Source organism: Amia ocellicauda, chromosome 7, assembly GCF_036373705.1.
Source record: "Amia ocellicauda isolate fAmiCal2 chromosome 7, fAmiCal2.hap1, whole genome shotgun sequence".
Classification (NCBI taxonomy): Eukaryota; Metazoa; Chordata; class Actinopteri; order Amiiformes; family Amiidae; genus Amia; species Amia ocellicauda.
The window spans coordinates 38,647,428-38,674,468 of NC_089856.1; the positions used below are offsets into that span (position 1 = coordinate 38,647,428).

General features: G+C 39.4%; 1 protein-coding gene across 1 annotated transcript; it reads left to right on the plus strand.

Moving 5' to 3' along the window:
* Nucleotides 1-27,041, plus strand: LOC136753921 (extracellular calcium-sensing receptor-like). The gene is made up of 3 exons (XM_066710302.1): nt 1-48; nt 25,745-25,868; nt 26,125-27,041. The coding sequence occupies exons 1-3, from the start codon at nt 1-3 to the stop codon at nt 27,039-27,041; spliced, it is 1,089 nt and encodes a 362-aa protein (XP_066566399.1).

The following is a 27,041-nucleotide window of genomic DNA, read 5'->3' on the forward strand; positions in this document are numbered from 1 at the left end:
ATGTCAGCAACTAGGATCATCGAGGAGCTGTTTAAGGTCTTCACTAGGGTGGGGATCCCAAACGAAATTCAGACAGATCAGGGCACTCCCTTCATGTCACGCATGAAGTGAGACCTCTGTAGGCTTTTGGCGATCAAATCCATTAGGACCTCAGTTTATCATCCTCAAACCAACGGCCTAGTGGAGCGCTTTAATGAAACACTTAAAAATATGATCTGTAAGTTTGTGAGCACAGATGCTCGGGACTGGGATAAGTTATTGCCACCCCTGCTATTCGCTGTACAGGAGGTTCCCCAGGCGTCCACCAGCTTCTCTCCCTTCAAGCTCCTATACGGGAGGCAGCCAAGGGGAATCCTAGTGTAGCGGTCTCAGCCCACTACACATTTTGCACCTTTATTTCAATTAAATACACATATTTCACATCTGCACATTTAATTTGTGTTCTCCCCCTCCAGTCCCTGTGCAGTGCGCTGTTTTAATTGAAAAACAAAATTGAATCATTGATTGATTGGCGTATTTAAAGCCCCTTTGTCACCACTTACGGGGTGGCCACTCCCGGGACAGTGCGGGTGAGAGGACGGTCGTAGCAGAGGAAGAGGCAACGGAAGAAAAGCTTTGGTTTTATAATCTCCACTGCTGATCCTCTCACCTGCACTGCTCGCTGGTTGGTTGTGTTGTGTGTTTTGTGTATTTTAATCCATTTTAAACTTTGTATTTTAATCGATTTTAATTTACAAAAACCTGTACATTTTAAATAAACAATGTATTTTGAAAGACTGTCTGGCTGCTCTCTCCCACAACGCCGCTCCCCTCATTCACACCCGTAGCAGCCCCGCCGAGGTCCTGGGTGCTACACTAGATTTAATAAAGGAAGAATGGGAGGCTACCGCCACCTCCTGGACCTCTATGGTACAGCTCGTCCTGGAACTGAGAGATCGATTATGGGCAATGGGGAAAATTGCACAGTCGAGTCTCTTACAGGCCCAGGAGCAACAACAGCGTTTGTACAACAGGGGAGCCCAGTTATGATCATTCACAAGGTATTGGTGTTACTCCCAACTTCAACATCTAAGCTGCTGGCTAAGTGGCAGGGACCCTTTGTAGTCACACGCCGCTTTGAGGAGGTCAATTATGAGATGTGCTGCCCGGACCGTCGGAGAGAAAAGCAGATATACCACATCAACATGCTAAAGAAGTGGCGACTGGAGGAAGCATTATGTACTCCTAGTTCCTCCCAAAATAAAGAGTCTGAACCCGTTGTTTCTGAGGTTCACATTGACCCCAATTTAACAAACACCCAGAAACAGCTAGTTTGCTCTTTATTAAACCACTTTCAGGATGTCTTTTCTCACCGACCCGGGCTCACACCTCTCATTGAACACCATATTCACACAGCACCGGACACCTGCATGCATGTGAAACCCTATCACACCCCCTATTATAAAAAGCAGGCTGTCAATGCAGAAGTGCAGAAGATGTTGGAGCTGGGAGTCATTGAGAAGTCCTAGTCGGAGTGGTGTAGCCCTATAGTCTTAGTGCCAAAGCCTGACAGCAGCACTAGATTCTGCATTGATTATAGGGAGCTCAACGCGGTGTCTATGTTTGATGCCTATCCGATGCCCTGTGTGATGAGTTGCTGGACCGGCTGGGCACTGCTCACTTTTTTACGACACTGGACTTAAACAAGGGATACTGGCAAATCCCCCTCAGTCCAGGGTCCCGAGAGAAAACCACTTTCTTCACTCCTCTGGGTTTGTACCAGTTCCTCACTATGCCTTTTGGGCTTCACGGAGCCCCGGCCACTTTCCAAAGGCTGATGGACTGTGTACTCTGGCCCCACCAATGATATGCCTCTGCTTGCTTGGACGATGTGGTGATTTTCAGTAAAGACTGGAATAGCCACCTTGTCCATGTAGCAGCTGTACTCTGGTCCCTTCAGCAGGCGGGGCTCACGGCAAACCCGGGAAAGTGCGCAATTGGGAGCAGGGAGACCAAGTATCTGGGGTACCTCTTAGGGGGGGCAGGTACGGCCAGACATTGACAAGGTAACCGCTATCGCCTCCTGTCCACCTCCTAAGCCCAAAAAGGAAGTTCAGCAGTTTTTGGGGTTTGCCGGATATTATCGCCGTTTTCTTACCAGACTTTGCCACCCTGGCTTATCCCCTGACCGACCTGACACGAAAAGGTGCTCCAGATATGGTCCAGTGGACGGAGCAGTGCCAGGTGGCTTTCTAGGCTATTAAGGACCGCCTCGGCCAACAACCGGTATTCAAATGTCCTGATTTCTCTCGCCCTTTTATTTTACAGACCGACGCCTTGGAAGTTGGAGTGGGCGTGGTCCTTTCCCAGGATTTTGGAGGTCAGGAACACCCCGTAAAAAAACTATTAACCTAGGAGTGTGTCGTATTTTTGAGCCATTTTCTCTTTCCAGATAAAACCCTTAAAATGTGATAGGATAAAGTAAATCTCTGAAGTCCACATCTAAAGGCCTAGGCCTAATGCTTGCCTCCCTCCAAGCAGTAAGTTGCAGTGTCGAACGCTTGACAAATTTGCATTTAATTGGTGCTTGAAATACATCTTTAAAAATATATAACGCTTGATAGACTACTGTATTCCTAATCTTACTTTAAATATGGATTTCTATTTTAAGGAATGTTATAATTATCACAAGAAATAATTAATAATCAAGACTTCTATGAACTAGAATAACATGATTTTAATTAAGCATCACCATAATTTTCAATTAAAGCAATTGTTCATCATTGCACTTGGCTTGGCATATTATTGATCTGGTTGTCTTTTCTCCCTAGGCTGAGAATTAATGCTTTAGAGAGACCAAGAAATTTCCATCAGTTACCCCAAGCACCTGTGACTTACAGTGCAGTATATAAAAAAGTGATTCTGTGCATTTTGACATAAACAGAAAGATCGCTTTGAAATGCTACTCTTGGCAGAGATAGTATTCATTGCTCTCCATATCAGAGCGGAGAAGCCTGTCTGCCGACCACAAGGAAGAATGGAATCACCTCTGTTTGCACAGGATGGAGATATTATAATAGGAGGGATATTTTCATTAAATAACAACCTTATATCTAACAAGGCAACATTTAAAACTATTCCAGGAGCAATTCAATGCAAAGAGTAAGTATACAGCTTTTGCCTCCATGTTTCATCTCTCAATAATAAAATAAACGTGTATAGGTTATTATTAGTATTTTGATTTTATTTTACTTGTATCTAAAGTGCAAACATTAATGAATATTATGTAGCTCTGGCTATAATCTTTGCCATTGAAGAAATAAACAACAGTACAGAGATTCTTCCTGATGTGTCTCTGGGATTTAAGATATATGATGCATGTGGTTCCACAATTTTGGGAATAAAAGCAGCGATGGATTTAATGAATGGGCAAGAGGACACAATCGAATCAGACCAGTCCTGCAACAAATCACAGACAGTTCCTGCAATAATAGGACAGACTGGTTCCTCAGCAACAATTGGAATTGCAACATCTGTAGGGCCATTTCATATACCAGTGGTGAGTAATTTTTTACAAAATCAGTGCAATACTACACAATGAATTTAAACTGAAACTAAACAAGTCAAATACATAAAATATAACTATTCTAGTAATAAGAAAAAAAAGTAAATATATAAAATGTAACATCTAAAAAAATCCACAACAATAACACTATTCAATAAGCATCTATAATTGACTGTAAAAATACTATATCTGTGTAATACTACTACTACTCCTAAAAGTAATAAATTTGTATTTTTAACCAAAGAAGCCATACCATACACATATACATAAATAAAAAAGACATGAAAGGCAATTAAGCTCATTAATCTATTGTTTCCCCTTCATGTAGGTGAGTCACTTTGCTACGTGTTCATGCCTTAGTGACAGAAACAAGTTCCCCACCTTTTTCAGAACCATCCCCAGTGACTACCATCAAAGCAGAGCCCTGGTTCAGCTTGTGAAGCACTTTGGATGGACCTGGGTAGGAGCAATAAGGAGTGACAATGATTATGGCAACAATGGGATGGAAACTTTTGTGAAAACTGCCCATGAGGAGGGGATTTGCATTGAATATTCAGAGGCCATTTATAGAACTTATTCTAATAGGAAATTTGTCAACACTGTGGAAATTATAAAAAAATCTACATCCAAAGTCATTGTTGCCTTTGCATCTCGTACAGATATGTCATATTTGGTAAAGGAATTGATCATTCAAAATGTCACAGGCTTTCAATGGGTGGGCAGTGAATCTTGGATTTCAGACAGGAATCTTGTCTCAAAAGAAGGTTATAAAATCTTAGGTGGGGCAATTGGGTTTGCCATCAAGAATGCAGAAATACCTGGACTGAGAAACTTTCTTCTGAGTGTCAGTCCATCTGATACCCCTGGAAATGTTGGGTTTAACAGCCTTTGGGAAAGTATTTTCAATTGCACTCTAACTGTTCAAGAGAATTATGCTACTAATAGGTTATGTACAGGGAAGGAGAATTTGCTAAATAACGAGTACAGTGAAATATCAGATCTCTCCATACCAATTAATGCATATAAAGCAGTATATGCTGTTGCACATTCATTGCAATCTCTGATTACATGTAAAAATGGCCAACAAACATTTCATGATAAAAAGTGTACAAAGAAAAAGATAGAACTTTTGCAGGTAAGCTAAATGCATATAATGTGTGTGATTAAGAGTAATAATAGATATAGAATTCAAATTGCTAACAACCTGTGTTCATCCAGGTACTACAATACTTGAAAAAAGTCAATTTTACAACGAGGAATGGAGAAACGGTATTTTTTGATGAAAATGGGGATCCAGCAGCACGATATGCATTAGTGAACTGGCAGCTAAACAAGGAAGGAATCACCACATTTGAAATGATTGGTCTGTATGATGCCTCTTTACCAGAAGGACAGCAGATTGTAATGAACAATGTGAGCACAGTGTGGTCAAACAATCAACATAAGGTAAGATCTACAAACATGCATTCATGCTAGAAAACTTGATACTCTTCATAAATACAGTGCACAACCTGTAATGATTTTGAAATTATCATCTATTTCTAAGAATCTTTGATACCACACAGATTTTAAATGTCATGTCTTGGAATGCATACATCTGATAGTGCTTGTAAACAGATGAACCAGTGGTAATATACTCCTAAAATTCCTTAAAATATAAAAAAAATATTTTTAATACATTTCCAAATTCCATTAAAGTGACAGAACAGCATGCTAACTATTTTCCACCCATACTAAATATATTACAATATATCATTAATATCTAGGTGCCAAAGTCAGTCTGCAGTGAGAGCTGCCTTCCAGGGACTCGTAAGGCAATTGTCAAAGGAAAGCCAATCTGCTGCTTTGACTGCATTCCATGTGCTGAGGGAGAAGTCAGTAATACAACTGGTGAGTACATGAAAATTACATATATTTTTATATATTCCAAACAATAAATATGTGTCAAATGAAATATGTGTAAAATAATGTATTTGTTTGTAATCAATGCAATTCTTTTGCAATTCTTCTTAAGGAAATGCTCTTAATTTATTTTTTCAGATTCCAGTGATTGTTCAAAGTGCCCTGTGGAGTTCAGCTCAAACCAACAAAGAAATCAATGCATCTTAAAGATAATAGAATTTCTCTCATTTGGTGAAATCATGGGGATATTGTTAGTTATATTCTCCTTGACTGGAGCCTGTCTATCAATAATGACAGCATTAATATTCTATAAATACAGACACACTCCAATAGTCAGAGCCAATAACTCTGAGCTCAGTTTCCTCCTGCTCTTCTCATTAACTCTGTGTTTCCTTTGCTCACTTACTTTCATTGGTCAGCCCTCTGAGTGGTCCTGTATGTTACGCCACACAGCATTTGGCATCACATTTGTCCTGAGCATCTCTTGTGTTCTGGGGAAAACAATAGTGGTGTTAATGGCCTTCAGGGCTACACTTCCAGGCAATAATAAAATGAAATGGTTTGGGCCCACACAGCAGAGGTTAAGTGTTCTTGCTTTCACACTCATACAGTTCCTGATTTGTGTTCTTTGGTTGACTATATCACCCCCTTTTCCTCACAAAAATATAAAATACTACAAAGAAAAAATAATTCTAGAGTGTGATGTAGGTTCCCCAGTGGGGTTTTATGCTGTGTTAGGGTATATTGGATTCCTGTCAGCCATGTGCTTTGTGCTGGCTTTTCTGGCTCGTAAACTGCCTGATAACTTCAATGAAGCCAAATTCATCACATTCAGCATGCTCATATTCTGTGCAGTCTGGGTCACTTTTATCCCAGCTTATATCAGCTCTCCTAGGAAGTTCACTGTAGCTGTGGAGATATTTTGTCATCTTGACTTCAAGTTTTGAGGTGCTTTTCTGTATTTTTACTCCAAAATGTTATATTATCATATTAAAACCTGAGAAGAATACAAAAAAACAGGTGATAGGTGAAAGTCACTTCAATAAATGATACTTAATTTATTCCTTTCAGTGAAATTATTTTAATTGTACATTATGACTATTAGTATGAAAGACTGTTAGAAATTACACTGAGGACAGGACTACATATTGGCTAGAATGATAATATACAATCAAGCACATTTAAGTAAAAAGGAGGGAATGAATCTTAAGAACATAAGGCCATTCGACCCATTATGCACATTTGGTGTCCATTAAAAACTAAGATCCAAGGATCTTATCCAGTCTATGTTTAAATGTTTCCAAGTTTTCAGCTTCTACCACATTGCTGGGGAGTTTGTTCCAGATTGTGACAACTTTCTGTGTGAAGAAGTGTCTCCTGTTTTCCATCTTGAATGCCTTGAAGGCCAATTTCCATTTGCCATTCATGATTTTGAAGACTTGAATCAAGTCCCCACGTAGTCTCTTCTGTTCCAGGGTGAAAATGTTCAGTTCACTCAGTCTCTCTGAGTAGGACTTTCCCTTCAGACCTGGAATAAGTCTGGTTGCTCTCCTCTAAACTGCCTCCAGAGCAGCGATATATTTCTTGAAGTGTGGAGCCCAGAACTGTACACAGTATTCCAGATGAGCTCTAACTAGTGCATTGTACAGTCTTAACATTACTCCCCTTGTTTTAAATTCTACACTTTTGACAATATACCCTAACATCCTGTTTGCCTTTTTTATTGCTTCCCCACACTGTTTGGATGGAGAAAGTGAGGAGTCCACATAGACTCCTAGGTCTTTCTTATGCGTTACTTCATCTAGTTCTATTCCTTCCATAGTGTAATTATAGTGGACATTTTTGTTACCTGCATGTAATACCTTGCAATCTGCCAGGTGTCGACTCAAAACTGAATATTATCTAAGTCCCTTCTAAGCCTGTGCTGCCGAGATTGTATCTGCTGAGCCACCTATTTTAGTATCATCTGAAAATTTGACAAGTTTGTTAACTATCCCAGAGTCCAGATCATTAATATAGATTAGAAAAAGCAAAGGCCCTGAAAGACCTGAGGTATTGTCAGAAATTTAAATACAATAAAAGACATGTCAGCTCTGCATACATTTTCAAGTATTTATATATATATATTTCTTTGAATGGAATATGTACAACATTGTGTTGTATAGTTTTCTCTCTCTATATCTCTCTCCCCACTGGAACCACTGTCTCCCCCTACAGTCCTTTGCGCATTCAAGAATGCATAGCAGAGGAAATGGTGGCCACCGCTGCTTGGTAACCCTACCCTCTAAAGGAGGAAGAGGGAGCAGAGAGGCTAGGGCTGAGCTAATCCATGTGCACATCCAGGACACTGCCCTCTGCTGATTGGACATTAGGCATCTTTTGTTTAGAACTGTATAAAATGCAAAACCAGGAAGAGAGCTGTAAGAAAGCTGTTTGAACACGAGACTGCCTCTTCTGGGCCGGCCTGCAGTAAAGACTTTTTTTCTATTTGCACAACAACTCCTGCGCTGCTGTTTGTCTTTTTAAGAGGGTTTCTTCAGGCCCTAATACTGATCCATGTGGAACTCCACTAACAACATCACTAAGGAACTCCTCTTATCGACACCCTCTGTTTCCTAAACATCAACCAGTTCATAATTAATCTACTTATATTATCCAGAATACTTACAGCTTCCAATTTGAGTTTCAGTCTTTCATGTGGAACTTTATCGAAAACTTTTTGAAAATCTAAATATATAAATAAGTGTTGCCTCCATACGCATGTGTTTCTCCCTCTTCTGATTGAGAGCACATGTCAGGGTGTCCCTTTGCCAGAGGCTGCTGGGACTCCTCGCGGCTGCATCACAGACTTGTAAAGTGGTTGTTTCTAGCATAATACATTTACTTTGCTTGGTCTGCATAATATTATTAATATAAAACATAATACAGTTTATATAAAACATTAATAACGGCTCTTCAGCCCCACATATTGGCAATAGAGCGACGCGAAAAGAAGCCGAATGAATTGTGTTTGTCAGTTACAATAATGTCTTCCTCCTCAGGGGCAGGTGGTATAGTGCTGCGTTTTCAGCTCCCATCCATCCCAGTCTGCCACCTATGAGGTGTGTATGTATGTACGGCGAGGTATTCAAATAATCAGGGGATAGGAATGTATTTTTCTTTGCCTGGTCAGGCAAACAATTATGTCATAACTACACCTTATCGAATATTGAGCTCTCTAATGGAAATTGCAGTGGCCACCTACAATTTCCTGGAGCTTTACAGTGCATCTCAAATTATATTTAATCCTGCCCCAGGTCATAAAGGTCAATCGCCAGTTACATAATACATACATTTTCTTTGCTTCTAAGAGAATACAAAAGTCAGCAAAATGTTATTTTTACAAATTCAGTTATTCACATATATTTCTGTTAAATTATAAACATTGTACATTCTACAAATCTCAAGAGAAGGGCAATGGACTTATCACCAAAAGTAAATTATAAACTAAACTATCAATACAAGAATATATGCTTCTGCGGACGTCATTTAAGCTGTTTCACAATGTTTTGTAGATTCCTATCATCTGGAAAGCCTTTGGTTACAGTATTTTAACTTATTTCTCCATTAAGTCAACCATCACTTCAGCGTTGTGGACCTCAACATCAGTCTGTTCAAGATGCTGTGTGGCTGTCTTTAAAGCTGCGCCCTCAGCCTACTGTGTCTCAACGAGAGCACCAGTGTCTTCTCCTTATGCACCTCTGCCACTACGGGTCAAACATTGGATCTTTCAGGACACGATTCATGATGTGCATATCTGCCATGTGGAATAAATCGGTCATCTGAAGACACAATGTGTGGTTCGCACAACATCAGAAATCCTCCTTATAAAAGGCATCTCTATCACATGGACATTAGTTGATATTCACACAATCTATAAGGTTTCCAGTAAAGGGACAATTCAAAATAATAATCTTGATCCCAATTTATCACAGATTATTTCAGTACAGCACTCAGCTGTCGTCAGCAGCATCATATCTCATGTGTTACTGAATCAACTTTACTTCCTAGTGTAAATACTCTTTTGTGTGGAGCTGTCAAACTTTCAAAACAATGTGCTTATCTCTTTCCTTTTTATCTAACTTAAATATCTGAGACTATTTTAAGAATTATTACAGCAGCTCTTTCAACAACATAGTTAATAGTTGTTAGGTAAATGATGGCAGTTATTAATATTTTTCCCAGTTCATTCTTTACAAATGAACCATCATTTGAAATTATTTCCATAGTTTCATTAGGAACAACTCCTATTATTCCTATTTTCATTATTATTTATTTCTCTAATATTTCCTTCCATCCTTCCAAACCTTCATCTTTAATAATAGATTATATAATTCCATCCTTATTCTACACAACTAAAACTTGTGATGACTGCTGTACAAATCTTTGTATAGTATTGTATATGTAGTGGTTATTTCCTGTTTTTCCTTCTTCTGTTTTCCTATTTCCAATATAAACCACTGTGGTGAACAAGAATGGGAATAGTTTTTAACACACTCCGAATCCTCAAAAAAATGTCCAGAATTTGATTTGATAGTGGAAAAAATTATCCAAGATTTATTTACAAAACAAATAAAAAATAAAATACATGGAAGGTTCAAAATATATAAACTGAGGATTACAAAGATATACAAAAGATTGTGGCAACATGTCTGCCTTCTTCAGGGAAACATGCGGTCAAAAGACTGTCTGCCACCATTGTCAGCCACCCCTCCCCTGGCACTTCACCTGGCTTAAGTGTATTCTCTGGCCACTAGAGGATGCAAATTCACAAAATAATTAATACACACACACACAAGCAATAAAAACAAGGTAAATGGTTAATTTGTCTCCTACAAATCCGTCCCCTAATTGTTTGAAGCATAACAGAAAACAATTACTTAAATAACATTTCATAAAGGAGCCTAAATATGCTTGTAAAAGCCGGACACAAGGAGGAAGTGAGTCTCGGGTTCCAGTGGTGTCTGGGCTTTATTATAGTGCAGGGGAAAAACAGGGAGAACACACAATGGGGTAAAACAACCAAAACAAAACAAAATGTCCTTGCAAAACAGGGGGCTCTGGGCAGTCAGGGTTTGGAGTGTCAACCCTCCATCTTGGCGGTTAGCTACCCGTCGGGGAAGGAGAGGGATTAAATAGGGAAGGCACAGCTGCCGCTGCCGTCACAATCGCCTCGGTGCTCATTGCCCGCAGCCATGAGTCCGCAGCCCGTTAGCGAGGGAGAGGACAACACAGCTGCGGCACATGAGCACCTCATCAGCGGACGTCAGCAGCAGCTGTGCCGTGACAGACAGTGGGCTGTCACAATGCTGTATATGCATGTATACATTACGTGCTGACAGGGGATCCATCCTCATTGGATCATGGGCCCATTATTATAGCAGAAGACATAAATTCGTTATGGGCTTCTCAATGATGCTGGTCTTGGTCTGGAGTTTAACTGACCGGACCAGTCCCTTTGAATCAGTTTTAGTCTCCAGCACTCTTCCCAGAGGCCATGAAGAACGGGGGGCTGTAGCATCGACCACTGACCACTTCTGCCGCTCTTGCAGAACAGTGAGGTATTCCTGTGTCCATCTCCTCCAAAACAAATCGGCCATATATTGGACTTGTTTCCAACGGCGCCTGGCATAGGGATGTAATTTGAGAAATACACCAGGAGGGAGAATAGGAGTTTTAATAGGAGAATGTGGTTTGGAGTAAGAGCCTCTAGGTCATGTGGATCAGATGATACAGTGGTGATTGGGCGGTTGTTCAATATCGCTTCTGTTTCACAAAAAACAGTCTGAAGATTCTCATCATCCAGGGTTTGTTGGTGAAGAACGGAGTTGAGAACCTGTCTCACTGACCTGATCAGTCTCTCCCATACTCCATCATGGTGAGAGGCTGTTGGTGGGTTGAAACTCCATTGGACCCCTTCTTGGAGCATGGCACTTTGGATTTTACTTTCCCTCAGATCAGAGAATGCTTTCTTTAGTTCTTTCTCTGCACCAACAAAATTGGTTCCATTGTCAGATCTGATGTGTTTAACTTGACCCCTTCTACATATAAGCCTCCTCAAAGCATGGATGCAGGAATCTGTGTCCAATGAATAGGCCATCTCCAGATGCACAGCTCTACTGGACATGCATGTAAAAAGTACACCATACCTTTTTACAAGACTTCTTCCTCGTTTCACTTCAACTGGACCAAAATAGTCCACCCCGACATTTGTGAAGGGTGGGTGATCTGGCTGTATTCTTTCTAATGGCAAATCAGCCATCTTTTGTTCCCCTGTTCGTCCTTTCACACGTCGGCAAACCACACACTTAGAAATGATTCTTCTAGCTGCTGTATTGTCATTGATGATCCAGAACTTTTTGCATAGCTGTGAGAGGATGTAATTTCTCCCACTATGTCCGCTCTTCTCATGTATGTGACGCAAGATGAGATTTGAGATAGGAGACTCTTTAGGCAGAATGATGGGGTGTTTCGTATCTTCAGGCATTGCTGACCTAGTCAGCCATCCTCCTACTCTCATGACTCCATCTTCTAAGACTGGATCCAATCTGTAAATTGTGCTTCTCTTGTGTACACTTGATGGTGCGGTTTCCAGCTTAGCCATTTCATCTGGGAATGCTTGGTTTTGAGTAAAGGAGATAATGGCTTTTTCTGCTCTCTGAATATCTTCCACAGATAAGAACTGTCCACCTAGTGTGTTTTTGAATGCTTGAAGTTGAGTGGTCAGTCTCTGCCTGTGAGAGCGAGTGTTGACGAGTCAGTTCTTTTGTTTTCATGGCAAGGGATAATAAGACATCTTTCAGTTTCAGATACCATGTAACAGCTTTCAGTAGCTTCATCCAGCTTGAGAAGTAAGAGATAAGCTGGTGACTTGGGCTCCCTATATTCTGAACAATGGCACTGCACACAGCGCTGTTCTTATTGACCTCTGGGTCATCAGACAATACAGATTTTGAATACATGGTTTTTCTTGGCCAATTATACTCTGCCCTCCAAAGAAAGTCTGGGCCTTGGGTCCATATTTTATTCTCTAAGAACTTTGCAGCACTCAACCCTCTTGAGGCATCATCTGCGGAATTCTGTATACTATCCACCTACCTCCATTGTTATACATCTGTGTTCTCTCTTATCACAGAGACTCTGTTTGCCACATAGGTATTGAATCTTGTGTGTTTAACACTGCCTGACTATCAGTCCAGAATTTTGAGGTGTTCAGCGGAAGCTGTAACTCTGTTCTAAGCATCTTATCTACTTTCACAGACAACACTGCAGCAGCAAGTTCAAGTCGTGGGATAGTCATTTGCTTTAATGGAGTGACTCTGGCTTTTCCCATCATGAAAGAGAGATGTGTTTCACCTCGGTCATTAGTCAACCTCAAATAACTTACTGTCCCATAGCCAAGCTCACTTGCATCAGCAAAATGGTGTAGCTGAAAAATCTCTGGCTGCCCAAAGTTTTTGGGCTTTATGCAACGTGGTACACAGAAGCTGATCAACTTTTCGAGGCCTTTCATCCATTTAACCCACTGTTCAGAGTAGGTTTGAGGTAACTGCTCATCCCATCCATAGCCCTTCCTGCAGAGCTCTTGGAGCAGTTGTTTAGCTGGAAGAGTTAAGGGAGCAAGAATGCCAAGAGGATCAAATACAGAGCTTACCATAGAGAGTATGCCGCAGGTGTGTGGTTTCTCATGGACTGTGATGCTGAATTGAAAGGTGTCATCTTCAACACACCACTGCAGACCAAGTGCTCGGTCAGTGGGAAGACTGGCCAAATCCAATGATCTGACATTCATAGCCTTCTCCTCCTCCTGAATGGAAGATAACACAGCTCGGCTGTTACTTATCCACTTAGTGAGCTCGAATCCTCCTTTGCTACATAAAGCTTTAAGGTCTTTTATTAGCTGCACTGCTTCATGTTCTGTGGACAACGACTTTAGGCAATCATCCACGTAAAAGTAATTTTTTACGGTTGCAGTTACTTGTGGTCTGAAACAGCTGGTGTTGTCATCAGCAGTTCTCCTTGGGATGATACAGCTCCAAACAAGTACACTAACATACGGTGCTCTACAGGACTTTGCTCAATGTTTCCTTTTGGCCACCATAAGAAGCGCAAGAAGTTTACATCAGCCTTTGACACTCTTACTTGGTGAAACATTGACTTTATATCCGCCATCATGGCAATGGGCTCTTGGCGAAACCTTGACAGGACCCCAATGAGTGAGTTGGTGAGGTCAGGGCCCTGCAAAAGCTCAGAGTTAAGTGATGTGCCTTGATATGCTGCACCACAGTCAAATACCACCCTGAATGTCTTCTTCTTAGGGTGGTACACTCCATGATGGGGAACATACCAAGTTCTCCCCTGTGACTGTTCCAGTTCTTGCTGTGGAACTACTTCAGCATATCCTTTTTCAATGACATCACAGAGGAAGTCTGCATACTCTTTATGAAAATGCTCATCTTTCTTGAATTTTCTTTTCAGGCTAAGAAGGCATTGCACAGCAACCTGGTGGATGTTAGGCATTTGTATATCATCCTTTTTGAAAGGTAGGTTTAGACTATAATGCCCATCCTGCAATGAGATTGACTCACTGACATTTTCTGTCCTCTAGTGACATTTCAGGTTTTTCCTCTGATGCCTTTTCATTGAAGTCATGATTATATTGGTTAATCAATAACTTTTCCAGGTTTGCAATGGAGATTCGATTTACAGTAGCAGTAGCTGACATTCCTGGTACAGTTGTCACCACCTCTAAGGGGCCCATTGATTACCCATCCCAATAGGGTTTTAACTGCATATGTGCCATCTCCACGGCTGTTTATGACCTCCCAGGGCTCCATAAGTTTTGGGGCATTTGTTCCTATTAGGATTTCAACTTTGGCAGTGATTACAGGGATGTGAACCACACTCAGATATAACCATCTTACCAGATCCTCCTTTTGGGAATATTATCAGTGGTAATTGGCATCTCTTTTTGAGTGAAAACATCAGGTAACTGTATGAAGTTATCTCCATCCATTCCAGAGACTTCCAGACCTGAGATTACTTGAGTGGGCACAGATTTCTCCTGCCTTATTGTGCGTAGCAAGATGTTCGTTTTTTTGCCTTTAGGGTTCAGTTGAGAGATCAAATTTTCTGTGCAAAATGTAGCAGAGCTTCCAGGATCGATGAAGGCATATGTCTGAATGACTTTGCTTTGCTTTGACTTTAATTGGAATGATAGAGAGGACACATTCTTGATTACCGGCCCCGATATGTCCACAAGCTTTAGGAGAAACCAGTGCACTTCCTACTACTTCTAATGCAGTGCTCTTTTTTGCTTCTTTTGTTCCTTTTCCTTTTTTCCAATGTGGAGGACACTGGGGTGCTTTTGGTTGCACACGGTACAGGTAATCCGTTGTCTACAAGTTTTGCTTATGTGACCTTTAATGAGACAACCAAAGCAGACACCTTTTTCCTTCAATAAATTAATCTTCTCCATATGTGTCTTTTCTCTGAATTGTTTACAGAACTCCAACGTGTGGCCATTACTACAAAGCAGACATGAGATTTGAGAGTTGGCACTTTTTGGGATCTGCTGTGTGTGCCCTGAGGCCACAGTCAGGACACTTGTAGCAAAGCTACTTCCACTGGATTTGGGCTTAGGTGATTTTGCAGGCAACTTCGCTTTAGCTCTGATAGTAGATTGATCTTGTATGTCCCCAAACACTGGGTCGGAGGCTATTCTCGCCTGCCTTTCAATGAACTGGATGAGATCAGTAAATCTAGGCCTGCTGTTGTGCTGTTATTGAAAGTCACAAACAACAGATCTCCACCTCTCTTTCAGTTTGTAAGGGAGTTTCATGGTGAGACTTTTCATGTTAGAGGCCAAGTCCATTTCATTTGAGTACCTCATATCCTCCATTGCGTTGCAACAGCTTCTTAGGAATAATGCATATGCTTGCAATGCTTTTGAGTCTTCAGAGTTAATGACAGGCCAGGTCAATGGTTTTTCCATGTAGGCAGAGCACAACTTAAACTCATTGCCAAAGTGTTCCAATAACAAAGTCTTTGCCGTTTGGTAGCCCTTGTCTGGAGCCATATGTAGACAGCTTCTGACCAGGTCTCTGGCCTGGCTTCTTGTGCACTGGTCTAGGCAGTACAACCTGTCAGTGTTGCTGTCAGTTTTGAACTCCACACCATGTTCAAAGGCTCTGATAAACGGTCTGTACATTAATATGTTACCATCAAATATGGGGATCTCTCTTGGGGGAAGAGCAGAAAGTTGTTGCTGCTTAACTAGAATAGAACCTCCTGCAGGGGGTTGGGCTTTACTGACATCATAACTTGGGGTTTGAACAGAGCACGTTTGCTTGGCAGACAGATTTTGAATTTTTGACTGTGGGATAAGAGGTTTGAACTGGACTCCATCCTTTGGGCGCACACTTGGAATCTGTATGTTAGACAGGGCTTTTGAAGCTTTTTCTTTTTAGAGGAACTCAGAGTCTGAATCTTCACTTTTCATTGACATCGCCCTTTCTCCAAAGTAGACATTCATGGCATCTGTGGCTTCCTTTGATTGCTCCTCAGCTGATTTTAAAACTGCAAGTTTGGCTGTTGACGCTGCTAGTTCAGTCTGCAAATCCAATGCTTCCCATTTTTTCTTTAGCTCTTGCATTTGCTTATTTAATTCCTCCTCTTTTTCCTCTAGTTTCTTTTTAGTGCAGCAACTTTGGTCATGATGGCTGCTCTTTCAGCCTCTGCTTGTATTCGTGCAGATGCTGTAGAGGATGTTCTTGAACGTGAGCTGCTTCTTGACTTCTGACTCAAGGTTTGGGACACACTGTCATGAGGGGAAACATAATTTCCTGTAGAGTCAGCAGGCTGAGGTACTCCAGACAGCCAATGAGAAACAGAGAGAACAAAGGAATTAATGTTTGACATTTTGGGTTCAAACCATTCTGTTTCATCTTGTTCAGCAGCATTTTTAGATCATGATTCTTGATAGGCTAAGTGCAAGTGTTTGAAATCCTTCAATAGTTCCCCATATTTAGACATGTTCTCTTTTACTTCTCCCACACATGAAACATCAGCCATAAGCTTAAGCACAATATTCCTCCTCCTTGTCAGTTGTGCAAGCTTACGTTTTCAGGCATTTCTCAATTTGGACAGATTATCTGGATTATCCATAATTGAGAGTTTGGGTTGAACCTCTTCTCTAGCAGGCTCAATGGTACCTTTATCTGTATCCTCCATAGTTTCTCAGTCTTTAGATGTACTGAATCAGAATGTGTACATAAAGCTTCACACACAAGGACTTAATAAGTACTCAACGTCACACTCCACTCTTTCATTAATTAGCAGAAAATCCATTCAAAGCAGTCTTAAAATAATTAATTGATTCCAATAATCCTGAATAACTGAATAAACTTTGTTTTTCACTGTTTAGAGCAGTAAGGCAGTACATACCATTCACTTTTCACTTCATACTCTTTTTCCAAGTCCTTTGTTCCACTGGGTAAACGTGCTGCTCTCCAAACAGTCAGTCCATGTGCTTTGCAAACAATCTAATATTCCAAGGCAAGTCTTTTGACTTATTGTAGTGGTTATTTCCTGTTTTTCCTTCTTCTGTTTTCCTATTTCCAATATAAACCACTGCGGTGACCAAGAATGTCAACAGTTTTTAACACACTCCGAATCCTCAAAAAAAAGGTACAAAAGTAATGTCCAGAATTTGATTTGATAGTGAAAAAATGATCCAAGATTTATTTACAAAACAAATACAAAATAAAATACATGGAAGGTTAAAAATATATAAAATGAGGATTACAAAGATATACAAAAGATTGTGGCAACATGTCTGGCTTCTTCAGGGAAACGTGCGGTCAAAAGACTGTCTGCCACCATTGTCAGCCACCCCTCCCCCAGCACTTCACTTGGCTTAAGTGTATTATCTGGCCTCTAGAGGGTGCAAATTCACAAAATAATTAATACACACACACACAAACAATAAAAACAAGGTAAATGGTTAATTTGGTTCCTGCAATTATCATATTATAATTTCCCAAAAGTTAGAACCAAATTGGCGCTGCTCTAAAGCCAATCGCCCCCAATAGACTTATTATGCTATAAAACCTTTTTAACACTAGAAGCGCCAAGCCGGTCAATTTGACCGATTTGGTTATTCAAATTTGAATTACTTGGTGTTCCTAAATACACTGTGCATACCCATCCGTGACTTTTGCTAACTATATGTATTAAACATGCCTACAGCATTTTAGTTGAATAAACGCGAAAATAAATAAGTTATAAACACATTTACCTAGAATAGCCAAAATCTGGTTATTTTGACCGGTTATTTAAATACATAATAACTCAAATATAACGCATAATCCTGCATTTCCTTTACAATAGAGCCAGTCTGGCGCTCCAGTGGCGATCTCTACCTGTCTACAGTCTTTCTTGTGCTTGAAAAACACACGCATTGTACAGCATTTCAGGTGTTTTCTTACAGCTGTAGTCAGATTGAGTGGATACAGTGACCCGCAAATAAACATGGATTGGAAATGGAGAGTGAAGAGAGCTCATTTTGGACATGCCGTGTATATGAACATGACTGATTCAGGGGCATCAGTGATACTGGGAATGACAGATCATTCGTGGGTTTGTGCCAGTGCTGTGAAAACACTGCGAGTGAAACGCCAGGTCCAAATGGCACAGAGTGCTTTTACTATACTGATCAATACACAATCGCTACTTCAGTACAGAGTGCAATAGCGCAGCACATCCACCAAAATAATGATTCATGAACATTATCGGTGGAGGAGCATTTATTGCGATGCTATATATTCGTGGAGTAAAAGTGTTACCTGGAGAGGTTGTCACAATGCAGTATGGGGTACGAGCTCATGCAGGGAAAGTGCAGAAACGTGTCCTGTGTGGACTGTACGAGCTGTCCGGTATACAGGCTATATATAGTAAATTGCTTCTTGAAATACAAAGCTACAGTGAATACAAGCACCATATGTTGAAAACAAAGTTTACACGGTGTTGAAAATGTTTACTTTAGTGTACAATTATGTTTTGATAAATGCAATAGTTATTTTTGAACTAGATATTGCTTTTGAGCATTATTCCAATATTTACGTTTACACTTGTTTCATTCTCTTATTGTATGCCGTTTTTGAGCTTTTTGCTTATTGTAGGCTATATAGTTCATGTTTTGACTGCAGTATGTGCGTTTAGAAAAAAGTGCGTTGTTATTTATAGCAATAATATTAATGTTTTATGTTTTATTTCATTTTAAATACTACATTTGTGCTATGTAAATGTTGGATTTGAAGTTCATGAATAAAACTTATGAGTTTTATAGGATGGTTTGCCTTTGATTGTCATATCACAGCTGTTAAAGAGCTATCGGTTATAATGACCGGCTATGGCGCTTGAAGGCAGTTCGAAATGTCGGTGCTTCTAACGTTAACTACAGCAAATATGTAGTATTAGTTCATTACAAAGCATTGGCTTTGTTATCACATACAATTTTAGAACTAGTTTTTTTTTTTTTACTTAATTCCCATATACAATAATACAATATACCATAGTAGCATTATTCAGTGTGTATCCACTTACATCACATTGAAACATCACATATCATTCCACATTTCAGTCATACAGCCTAAAACTAAAATTAAACTATGGAAAGGATAGTTAATGCAATGCCCATAGTCCCACCAGACTCTGTATCCTTCAATTGTGCTTAGATTTAAAATATTTAAACATTTAAAAGCGGTTGGAGTTGTATGACTATTCATGTTTCTTTTCAATCTATTTCCATATTGTTTTTTCAGGCCTTTCTCCAATTTTTCCTGAAAGATAAAATTTTCAGCACCTGGAGAAGTTAATTGTTAATGCTCTGTCCGTCTATTCCTGGACATCGCCACCCTCCTGTTGTAAGTTAGTTAGTTTATTACTTTTACAATAATATGGTAAGCACAGTATGCTTCCACCATCCCCCTCCCTCCTGTCCGTCCACACACACTGGCATCAGTAGCCATGAGGACGCATTATGGGCCGCTCCACTAAGAGAGGAGGCCATAATGAGAGGAGAGAATATGCACTGATGTGCCATGGCATGTGGGTAGAGAACCTGTGGACTAAATGTGAGGGAAATTAATTGTTGCTGGTTCCTGTGAAGACAGATAATAGTAGTTAGTTTCCTATTCATCTGTATCAACATCAATATTATTAGCATTAGTAATATAACTATTCTCGATTTCCCAGGACATTACTGTTTGTTGACAATGTTGCTTGGTTTGTAGTAGTACACTTGTATTTAGTTACAAGGCAACTCTCTTCTCCCTCTCTCTCAGTGGGAGAGCTGAGCTCACAGACACTTTCACCGCCCCCCCCCCCCCTTCCTTCCTGGGGGGTGAATCCCTTCCTGATTGATAGGGTATTTCTGTTTGTGAATGGACTATTTCCATACAATTTCATGACTTTAGGCTTTAAACTATATCTCATTCAATTATTTATTTATTTTACATTAAGTTATACCTTCAGTAACTTCCTTATTTTCCCTCATATTCCATTCAATCACCATCAAAACTCTTGTGCTGAAATTGGCAGCACATTTCTTTCACACATATAAAACTCCCTTTTTCCAGCTTCCCAAGCCTTATTAACTCTTAAACCCCTCGTCAACGTCTGGGAGAAGTGACTGTGAATGGCAGGGAATTGGCAGCCCCTAGTGGGGATAGAGAGGGGAGTGCTAGGGAACCATGACAGAAGAACTGTTCCCAAAGCCAGATTGAACTGATCAATAGTTAATTTCTTACCTACACATTGTATTTAGAGATCTATTTCTAGGGATTTCAAAATCTCATAGCTACCAAATGACCACATTTTTCATTTCCTGGAGTACCTGGTTATCTATGTATTAATATCTTCATCATATAGAAACTGTCGGTTTTTATCTTATTTTTACCTCGGGGTCCAGTCAGGATCCCACTCTGTCTTTACCATTTTAAGTTTAACATTTTTAAACTTCTCTTGTAGGAATTCACATACAGACACGTATTGTAATGCCATTATGCCAATCCTATCTTTGCCAACGATGGGGCTATATTGTTGGACTTTATTGTACCTCAGGTTCCGTCTGGCTTTGACTACCACTAACTGCCTTAGCGTACAAGGATTTCCTTGCATAACATAGGGCTTAGTAGGTGTTGCAATGCCGCTCAGTTCCCTTGGCATCTCTCCCTGCAGATCTGTCTAACCTGGAATTCTCCTTACTGAGGATCTCCGCTGCACAGTCAATAACACAAAACATACATAACAAACAAACTGTACAGTCACACATTTACCATTTATCATTTGTGCATCTCTTTCATAGGTTCAATTTTAAATTATACTCTGAGAGCCTAGAAAAATCCCAAGACCAAATCTAAATATACAGGGCGGTAGAATAAAAATACTCACCCATTTTGGTCCCGGGAGTGGAGGCAAGTTCAGATCCTCATTCGTGATGCCAAGTGAAGAACCCAGTCTGATGCACAAATGAAAAACATGGATTTATTTTACATGCCAGGCCTAGAAAGGGGCCCGACATGGAAGCTTCCCACCTCAGTAGGGACTCTCACTGAATATCAAAAGTATACAGCATTTTATACATTGCAAGACATGTGGGTCTGTGGGTTGGGTCAATCACTGGTTTTCCAGAGTGTTATCTTGAGGTCAGAACAGATTGTTCACAGAAGTCTTCCTTTGATATACTGAGAAAGGTCCTATCCCACAGATGTTATTTTAACAACTGTCAATCGCTCATTAAAAAAAACAGTTCCTGCCTATCTGGAGAAGTCCACAAACAGACTTCTAACAAACAGCTGTGGGCCCTCTCTCTCTCTGCAGTTTGATCCTTTAATTATTGACAGGAATGTCTAGAGGGTATGCCCTGAACAACTTGCAAAGTGGTTGTTGCTAGCATAATACATTTACATTGCTTGGTCTGCATATTATTATTAATATAAAACATAACACAGTTTATATAAAACAATAAAACAATAAAATGGCTCTTCTCAACAGGCAAGGAGGTCTCCGGTCGCACAGACTGTATCGTCTAGCGCTCCATTTGCTTTTGTGGACACAACCCCGGCTCTGTTCCATCAGAGCAGTTCACCTCCCAAGCCCATACAACACAGCAGTGGACCTCCTCTCTCGGGCCCCCCATTTTTGGAATGGCACCTCCACCCGCTTATGATCCAACAACTTTGTAGCTAATATGGCAGAGCTTTTCAAACTTTGAAAAGTAATGGTTATGTTTAAAGCACATTGAGCCACATTAAGCAATTTAGACTGTATTTCTGCTACCAAATCATCAGCCATGTTTGCTGAGAATGGAGATCAATAGTGCCGATGATCATTTAGGATGCCTGATCTACACTTGAGAGTCAGTGAGACAAGATTGTCAATTCCAATTAGCACTGCCCCTAGTGGTCCAAAGTACTGTGATTTATTTGAAATGTAGCATTTTAGCAAATGTTTCATATTTACTAATTCTGTTATGTTGGGAGATAATGCTGTTGTGTTGCAGCGTTTTCAGAAATGTTTCATTTCTTTAATGTTAATGTGTTGTCAGCTTTTGTTTGCTTCGCTAATGTTGTTGTGTTGTGCCCCCAAGGGCCACCGTAGGTAAATAAAACATAAATAAAACAAAATGATATATAAAAAACCAAAAGCAAAATAAAGTGCAATTTCTCAAATAGGTAACATTTGGTAAAATGTTGGAAGAGATATCCTGCAATTTACCGCAGTATGTTTTGTTATTGATTTTTTGCCCACCCAATCCCGCCCGGAGCAAAGCAAATTTTGTCCTGCTCCCGCCCACTATTATCCCTCTGGATCCCAGTCCCTCTGCAGGGCTCAAAGTATAATGACCCCAAGCTTACAGCCCAGAAGACTGGAGTGGCTTAAAAACAAATAAGTTAATGTCCTAGAGTGACCCAGTCAAAGCCTGGACTTGAATCCGATAGAGAATCTTTGGAAAGATTACTGTCCACTAACAATGCCCATCCAATGTGAGCTTGAACAATTTTGACAAAAGGAATGAGTGAATATTGTACAATCCAGATGTGCAATATTCTGGTAGAGACTTACCCCAAGAGACTCACAGCTGAAATTGTTGCCAAAGGTGGTCCACCAAGTATTGACTCAGGGGGGTGAATACTTATCTAACCAAACATTGTATTTCAATATTATATTACATTACATTAATCGTCACTTAGCAGATGCCCTTATCCAGGGGGACTTACATTTATACCCATTTATACAGCTGGGTATTTTATTGGAGCAATCTAAGTGAAGTACCTTGCTCAAGGGTACAACAGCACTGCTGGGATAAACTTATAAACTGTTGTTTCACAAGAACTATTCTCTTGCCTAGGTTGTGTAAATCAGAGAGAAAAAAAAAACTTAAATGCCTAAACATTTAAGGGTCAAAAACAATAAAATGTGAAAAAGTCCAAAAGGGTGAATACTTCTTATAAGCACTGTAAAATGCATTATAGACTACAACATAGCTACTCTTCCATTTAACATTGATTTATTTGTAATGGTAAATTGTACTTATCACAACAAATAATAAATCATCAAGATTTAAATTAATTAGAATATACTGTTTTTATTTAATCATCACTGTCATTTTCAATTTAAAAAAGTTCATCATTGCACTTGGCTTAGCTTATTTTCGACTTCTCCCAAGACAGATTAAAACATTGGATTTACCTCTGAGAATTAATGCTTTAGTGAGACTAAGTGGTTTCCTTCAATTTATTCCAAAGCACCTGCGACTTGCAGTGCAGTATATAAACACAGCAATTGTCTGTATTTTGACTCTAAACAGACATAGCACTTTGAAATGCTATTCTTGGCAGAGATAGTATTCATTGCTCTCTTCATCAGAGCGGAGAAGCCTGTCTGCCGACCACAAGGAACAATAGAGTCCCCTCTCATTGCACAGGATGGAGATATTATAATAGGAGGAATATTTTCATTCCATAACAATCATATATCTAATAAACCAACATTTAACACCATCCCAGGAGAAATACAATGCAAAGAGTAAGTATAAAATGTTTTTTTTTTTGGATTAATAAACTAAAGTGTATGGATTATTATGATTACTTTTTTTTCTAATAGTCCATACATTAATGAATATCATGTAGCCCTGACTATGATATTTGCCATTGAAGAAATAAACAACAGTACAGAGATTCTTCCTGATGTGTCTCTGGGATTTAAGATATATGATGCATGTGGTTCCATAACTTTGGGGATAAAGGCAGCAATGGCAGTAATTAATGGGCAAGAGGCAATGGAATCAGACCAGTGCTGCAACAAATCGGCTACAGTTCCTGCAATAATAGGACAGACTGGTTCCTCACCATCAATTGGAATTACAACAACTGTAGGACCATTTCATTTACCAGTGGTGAGTAATAGGTTCATTCATTATTTTTATAAAATAGATACAATAATACAGACAAAAATGATTAACTGAAACAAAAGACAAAATAATGAAATGCACATATTTCAGTAATAAGAAATATAAAGTAGAAATATGTAACTCATATTTTAATACATTTCTATACAATAATAATCATTATAGCTCATCATTCATGTAATACTACTTCTAGTACTAATAATAAAATTATATTTTTAACCAAAAAATGGTTTCATGTGTTAACATGTGTTACTACAGTACTACAGTATATACATACTTCCAAAGTTACACATATAAATTAAGTACATCCATAGACACATGAAAGCCAGTAAAGTTTTTTTTTTTAAATCTATTGTTTCTACTTCATGTAGGTGAGTCATTTTGCAACGTGTTCATGCCTCAGTGACAGAAACAAGTTCCCCACCTTTTTCAGAACCATCCCTAGTGACTACCATCAAAGCAGAGCCCTGGCTCAGCTCGTGAAGCACTTTGGATGGACCTGGGTTGGGGCAATCAGGAGTGACAATGATTATGGCAACAATGGGATGGAAAATTTTGTAAAATCTGCCCAGCAGGAGGGGATTTGCATTGAATATTCAGAAGCCATTTATAGAACTTATTCACATAAGAAATTTGTTGAAATTGTGAACATTATAAAAAAATCATCCTCTAAAGTTATTGTTGCCTTTGCATCTCGTATAGATATGGCATATTTGGTGACGGAAATGCTCATTCAAAATGTCACTGGCTTCCAGTGGGTGGGCAGTGAATCTTGGATTTCAGACAGGTATCTTCGCTCAATAGAAGGTTATAAAATATTAGGTGGAGCAATTGGCTTTGCTGTTAAGAATGCAGAAATACCAGGACTGAAAGAATTTCTACTGAGTGTCCATCCATCTAATACCCCTGGAGAAGTTGGGTTTAACAGCCTTTGGGAAAGTGTTTTCAATTGCACTTTGACTGCTCAAGAGAATTATACTATTAATAGGATATGTACAGGGAAGGAGAAAGTACTAAATATTGAGACCAATGAAATAACGGATCTCTCCATAGCAATTAATGCATACAAAGCAGTGTATGCTGTTGCACATTCATTGCATGCTCTGATTAAATGCATAGATGGTCAAGAAACATTGCATGACAAAAAGTGTAAAAAGAAAAAGATAGAACCTTTCCAGGTAAGATAGAACCTGATCATTTATGTTATTGAGAGTAATGATAGACATATCATTAATTTTGTAACCTGTTTCATTCAGGTACTACAATACATGACAATAGTAAATTTTACAACGAGGAATGGAGAAAGGGTGTATTTTGATGAAAATGGGGACCCAGCAGCACGATATGCATTAGTGAACTGGCAGCTAAACAAGGAAGGAATCACCACATTTGAAATGATTGGTCTGTATGATGCCTCTTTACCAGAAGGACAGCAGATTGTAATGAATAATGTGAGCATAGTGTGGTCAAATAATCAACATAAGGTAAGGTCTTCGAACATGTATACATACTAGACAACTTGATACTATTCTTAAATAGACAGCACAACCTCTTATGAATTTGAATTTATCATCTATTTCTCAGAACAACTGACATTAAAATGTCATGTCTTGGTATGATTACATCTTATAGTGCACAGATGAACCAGTGGAAATATATTCTCAAATGCCTTAAAATATAAAAAAACATATTTAATTTCTAAATTGCATTAAACTAACAAAACAGCATACTTTACTAATTGTTATCCTTATATATTATAGATTTTAAATTATATAATTAACATCTAGGTGCCAAAGTCAGTCTGCAGTGAGAGCTGCCTTCCAGGGACTCGTAAGGCAATTGTGAAAGGAAAGCCAATCTGCTGCTTTGACTGCATTCCATGTGCTGAGGGAGAAGTCAGTAATACAACAGGTGAGTATATGGATCAAAGTCTTATTTTAATCTACCTAAACGCAAATCAGTTTGACACTTAATGTTTCACTTATTTATAAAATGTAAAACAATAAATGTGTAGGTAATCAACGCAACTATTTTACACTTAGACCTTACAGACATGTTCACAATGTATCAAGTGTTGCAATTAATAACCAGACCATGTTTCACACAGTCTGCAGTTGAATACAATATAATATTTATTTAACTAATCTACTTTTTTTTTTCTTTTAAGATTCCAGTGATTGTTCAAAGTGCCCTGTAGAGTTCAGTTCCAACCAACAAAGAAATCAATGCATCTTAAAGAAAGTAGAATTTCTCTCATTTGGGGAAATCATGGGGACATTGTTAGTTATATTCTCCTTGACTGGAGCCTGCCTATCAATAATTACAGCATTAATATTCTATAAATACAGAGACACCCCAATAGTCAGAGCCAATAACTCTGAGCTCAGTTTCCTCCTGCTCTTCTCATTAACTCTGTGTTTCCTTTGCTCACTTACTTTCATTGGCCAGCCCTCTGAGTGGTCCTGTATGTTGCGCCACACAGCATTTGGCATCACATTTGTCCTGTGCATCTCTTGTGTTCTGGGGAAAACAATAGTGGTGTTAATGGCCTTCAGGGCTACACTGCCAGGCAATAATATTATGAAATGGTTTGGGCCCACACAGCAGAGGTTAAATGTTCTTGCTTTCACACTCATACAGTTCCTGATTTGTGTCCTTTGGTTGACAATTTCACCCCCCTTTCCGCATAAAAACACACAATATTACAGAGAAAAAATCATTCTAGAGTGTGATGTAGGATCAGCAGTGGGGTTTTATGCTGTGTTAGGGTATATTGGATTCCTCTCTGCCATGTGCTTTGTGTTGGCTTTTCTGGCTCGTAATCTGCCTGATAACTTCAATGAAGCCAAATTCATCACATTCAGCATGCTCATATTCTGTGCAGTCTGGATCACTTTTATCCCAGCTTATATCAGCTCTCCTGGGAAGTTCACTGTAGCTGTGGAGATATTTGCCATCTTGGCTTCAAGTTTTGGGTTGCTTTTCTTTATTTTTACCCCAAAATGTTACATTATCTTATGGAAACCTGAGAAGAATACAAAAAAACATGTGATTGGTAAAATGCCTTCAAAGTCGCTTAAATAA

What these genes read in the sequence shown, in the direction of transcription:
- LOC136753921 (XM_066710302.1), top strand. Translation starts at nt 1, where the DNA reads ATGTCAGCAACTAGGATCATCGAGGAGCTGTTTAAGGTCTTCACTAGG. An exon ending in TGTTTAAGGTCTTCACTAGG is followed by an intron (nt 49 to 25,744) that starts GTGGGGATCCCA and finishes ATTAACATCTAG; the next exon opens with GTGCCAAAGTCAGTCTGCAG. An exon ending in AGAAGTCAGTAATACAACAG is followed by an intron (nt 25,869 to 26,124) that starts GTGAGTATATGG and finishes TTTTCTTTTAAG; the next exon opens with ATTCCAGTGATTGTTCAAAG.